Source organism: Acipenser ruthenus, chromosome 49 (genome assembly GCF_902713425.1).
Source record: "Acipenser ruthenus chromosome 49, fAciRut3.2 maternal haplotype, whole genome shotgun sequence".
NCBI classification, from domain to species: Eukaryota; Metazoa; Chordata; class Actinopteri; order Acipenseriformes; family Acipenseridae; genus Acipenser; species Acipenser ruthenus.
Genome location: NC_081237.1, coordinates 5,129,649 through 5,134,194, shown reverse-complemented (window position 1 = coordinate 5,134,194; position 4,546 = coordinate 5,129,649). Strand labels below are relative to the sequence as shown.

General features: G+C 43.6%; 1 protein-coding gene across 1 annotated transcript; it reads left to right on the top strand.

Annotated features, from left to right (window-relative positions):
* Positions 1-970: 970 nt before the first annotated feature.
* Positions 971-3,538, top strand: LOC117428982 (duodenase-1). Its single transcript, XM_034048056.3, has 5 exons — positions 971-1,106; positions 1,887-2,046; positions 2,517-2,652; positions 2,761-3,012; positions 3,100-3,538. The coding sequence occupies exons 1-5, from the start codon at positions 1,049-1,051 to the stop codon at positions 3,271-3,273; spliced, it is 780 nt and encodes a 259-aa protein (XP_033903947.3). The 5' UTR covers positions 971-1,048; the 3' UTR covers positions 3,274-3,538.
* Positions 3,539-4,546: the final 1,008 nt, after the last annotated feature.

The window sequence follows — 4,546 nt, the reverse complement described above, 5'->3', positions numbered from 1 at the left end:
AGTGTTGTTTACAGTTTGCCACAAGCCACCTGGGAGACACACCAAACATGTGGAAGAAGGTGCTCTGGTCAGATGAAACCAAAATCGAACTTTTTGGCAACAATGCAAAACGTTATGTTTGGCGTAAAAGCAACACAGCTCATCACCCTGAACACACCATCCCCACTGTCAAACATGGTGGTGGCAGCATCATGGTTTGGGCCTGCTTTTCTTCAGCAGGGACAGGGAAGATGGTTAAAATTGATGGGAAGATGGATGGAGCCAAATACAGGACCATTCTGGAAGAAAACCTGATGGAGTCTGCAAAAGACCTGAGACTGGGACGGAGATTTGTCTTCCAACAAGACAATGATCCAAAACATAAAGCAAAATCTACAATGGAATGGTTCACAAATAAACATATCCAGGTGTTAGAATGGCCAAGTCAAAGTCCAGACCTGAATCCAATCGAGAATCTGTGGAAAGAACTGAAAACTGCTGTTCACAAATGCTCTCCATCCAACCTCACTGAGCTCGAGCTGTTTTGCAAGGAGGAATGGGCAAAAATTTCAGTCTCTCGATGTGCAAAACTGATAGAGACATACCCCAAGCGACTTACAGCTGTAATCGCAGCAAAAGGTGGCGCTACAAAGTATTAACTTAAGGGGGCTGAATAATTTTGCACGCCCAATTTTTCAGTTTTTTATTTGTTAAAAAAGTTTGAAATATCCAATAAATTTCGTTCCACTTCATGATTGTGTCCCACTTGTTGTTGATTCTTCACAAAAAATTACAGTTTCATATCTTTATGTTTGAAGCCTGAAATGTGGCAAAAGGTCGCAAAGTTCAAGGGGGCCGAATACTTTCGCAAGGCACTGTATATGCCTGGATATGATCTGTGTGTTTTTTTTCATCACAGTCAGAGACTCGTGTGGGTTTTCATAGTAACTTTTTCACACTTTGCTGTGGCCAGGAAACACTCAAAACTGAGAAGTTCCTGTATTAGTGTCCCATATATAGCTTCAAGAGAAGCACACAGCGCTTTCCCCTCGAGTCTCCTGAAGACACCATGGCTCCTCTTCACCTTCTCTCCACTCTCCTGCTGTTGCCGACCCTGACCAGCGCTGGTAATGTTACGAAAAACTGTCAACAATTGAAAAATGGGACATTTCAAAATCTAACATGAAATACTACTGTACTACTATTGTGGCTTCCGGTAGACTTTTGCGATATCATTTTGTAGTTTCTTTGATTACATGATGTTAAATAAAAGATATCTTTTTTTTTTTTTAATTATGTCTCAATCCTAAACTTCTAGGTGATGCAAAACTTTTGTCCTCAGCTGCGCTGTAAATAGCAACGTTATCTTTGTGAAATGATCGCTGATTTAATGATGGTTTGAGGCTGATACTGTGGGTTGGCTGTGGAGCTAGTTTTGCATGCTGTCTCTCAATGGTAGACAGATCATTGCATAGATTTTCTGTAGTTTGATTCACATGAAATGAATTGCAACTTACATTAAAAGGTTATCGATGTCGCAGTCTTGTCCAATGCAATGGTCTGCCTGCTTTCTTAATATAACTATCATAGCCTATGGCTCTTGCAGTTTTTCTCTTCCCCTTCTTTGTAACTGATGCGATACAGGAGGATATGAATCAGCTCTCACTTGAATTGCTCTGTCAAGATCTATCTCATCTTGTGTTGCAGCCTCAGGCACAGAATTACAGCTTCATTCAGTTTTCTCAGGTTTCAGAAAGTCTTATCAAGTACTGACGGTTTCCTTTTAAGAGACCCCTTGGGTGCACGTTGAGATCTGTTCTTCGCACTGACGATTCAGTTTGAACGCATTGAAACTGTATTTTCCCAGCATGTTGCGATTTCGTTTTTTTGTTGGTTTTCTGGCGCAGGCGTGCTTCGGGATGGGATCATCGGAGGACATGATGCCAAGCCCCACAGCAGACCCTACATGGCTTACTTGATGTTCCACGGGGAAGCTGCCATGTCCTACTGCGGTGGCTTCCTGGTGCGAGAGGACTTTGTCATGACGGCTGCACACTGCCAAGCCCGGTAAGGGTCAGTCTGACAGTCGTTCGGATTGTTTAGCGCTGTGTTCAGTGATCAGTATTGATGCAACAGAACTAAGTCCTAATAGATAACCATAACTTGGCTAGACAACCCCCAACAGTAAATGCAATGCCGGTTATAATAAACTTGGCACTGCCCAGTATTTGCTCGTACAGTAGCTATCTGGTAGTATCTTTATAGAGCAGGAGGGTCCAATCACAGTCCTGGAGGGGCAATTGGTTCCATTAAAGAATTTGGACCTGGTTGGATCAAAGAGTGGAAGTGCCACCTCTGGTGCAGAGGGTAGTGGAGCTCCAGGCTTAGAGACCAGTGCTAACAGAAATGCCTCTTTGTTACTCAGCTTCTACAGGGGGTTCATTAAAGACTCAAGGTGGAGCTGCAGGGTTCAGGTTTAGAAAAGAAAATGTCTTCTTTCAAGATGCTGTAATTGTGTCCTTTTGGTTTATTCATAGACAGCTCCATGTTTTACTTGGAGCCCACGACCTGACTCAAAACGAGCCGACACAGGAGCTGGTGGATGTGAAGGAGAGCTTCCCTCACCCAGATTATTCTTCTGACAACCTGGCCCATGACATCATGCTGCTGAAGGTGAACCTACACACCCAAGTTACTCTGTGCACGCTGTCTTGAGTAGAGTGACGTAGCACGTAAATTGCTTAGGAGGTAAATTTGCTTTCGCTCTCTTGTGCGTTACAGCTGAAAAGAAAGGTGAAGCTCAGTGACAGTATTGCAGTGCTTCCATTGCCAGACAGTGAGGCAGACCTGAAGGGCAAAACTGAGTGTCTCTTGTGTGGCTGGGGCAACACGGCTCGCAATGGCACACACCACCCCAGCAAGCTGCAGGAGGTGAACGTCACCGTGCTGGACAGAGACAAGTGCAACCAAAACTGGGGGGACAAGATCACAAAGGAAATGATCTGCACCGCGTCTCGCAAGGGGGGCTGCAAGGTATGGCCACGCTATTCTCATTAAAGGTGGCACACCTTTTTTTTGTTACCAATATTAAACACTGACCGGCGCTTTGTCCTTTCCCAGGGAGACTCTGGGAGCCCGCTGGTGTGCGGAGGAGTCGCTCACGGCGTGGTGTCCTTCGGTGTGCAGCCCTGTGGACTCCACGGCTTCCCCCACGTCTACACTCGCATTGCAGAGTACCTGCCCTGGATCAGCAAAGTCCTGAACTCACCGTGCAGAATCCCTGGAGCTCACTAGATCTAGACCCGGAGCTTGGGTCCTGCAGACCCTGCTGCCTGCCCCGCTGACACCCTGATAAGGAGCATCATTTTACAGTCTGAAATGTATCTGTGATATGTGTTTCCCATTCCATATTGTTGTTTACCTAGCTTGCTGTTGCTTTACTATGCAGTATTCAAAGTTATAGACAGCTACTTTTAGTGAACCCCTCCTTGCCATATTCAATGCCTGTTTATTCAAATCCACGCATTGTAATTGATACTTAATAAAACCTTAAAAACTATCACGGTGTGTGTGTGTTTCCCCGCCCCCCCCCCCCCCCCCCCCTTGGTTTTCTTCTTCAACATTTAACATGTTAATGTACATCATAAACACTTTCTAATTTTAAATTCAGGTCTACAAATAAAAATACATACCATTTTCAACGAAGGATATATAGCAATTGAAGAATAAATATACTGGGATAATAAACAGATAAACATGTATATAATGCAAATTCAGAAGATCTAACCAGTTTCTTTTAATTGACTTGTATCTAATAAGGACAGTAGGTCTGTCTGAAAACAGTAATAGTATGAACGGGTTCCTGTGTGGCTCACCTGGTTAAAGCACAGCCTTGTGGTGTGCAGGGGGAGTCACTGGTCTTGGGACCTTCTAAACTGGGGAGAAAATTGCAGGTAAAATTATTGGGCACTAAAAAAACAGTAATGCTATGAAAAGTAAAGTACAAAACAGTATTATTATTTATTTCTTAGCAGACGCCCTTATCCAGGGCGACTTACAATTGTTACAAGATATCAAATTATTTTTACATACAACTACATTGTTTTTACATACAATTACCCATTTATACAGTTGGGTTTTTACTGGAGCAATCTAAGTAAAGTACCTTGCTCAAGGGTACAGCAGCAGTGTCCCCCACCTGGGATTGAACCCACGACCCTCCGGTCAAGAGTCCAGAGCCCTAACAGTTCAGACACAGTTCTTAGTGTTGTAGTTATGATAGGGCTGTTACATGTGGTTGACTCATCTGTTACCTTATAAAACTGCCCTAGTAAAAGCATAGCAAAGTGTATCCTGAAATATACTCAAGAATAATGAAAGCATAGTTAAGCCTGTAAACCCCAGAGAGGTACAATAAAGCTTATCAAAAAGCATGAGGAAACGGCTTTTGCATTCTGTGTAACTTCACTATGGTACACTTTTATAAGGGGTTCGTGTGATCAGGTGCTCACTAGTTTGAATCATGTTCACGCTGAGTAGTTTCCTTGGCTTGGGGAGTTCTGCAGGT

What these genes read in the sequence shown, in the direction of transcription:
- LOC117428982 (XM_034048056.3), top strand. Translation starts at nt 1,049, where the DNA reads ATGGCTCCTCTTCACCTTCTCTCCACTCTCCTGCTGTTGCCGACCCTG. An exon ending in GCCGACCCTGACCAGCGCTG is followed by an intron (nt 1,107 to 1,886) that starts GTAATGTTACGA and finishes TTTCTGGCGCAG; the next exon opens with GCGTGCTTCGGGATGGGATC. An exon ending in CTCGCAAGGGGGGCTGCAAG is followed by an intron (nt 3,013 to 3,099) that starts GTATGGCCACGC and finishes GTCCTTTCCCAG; the next exon opens with GGAGACTCTGGGAGCCCGCT.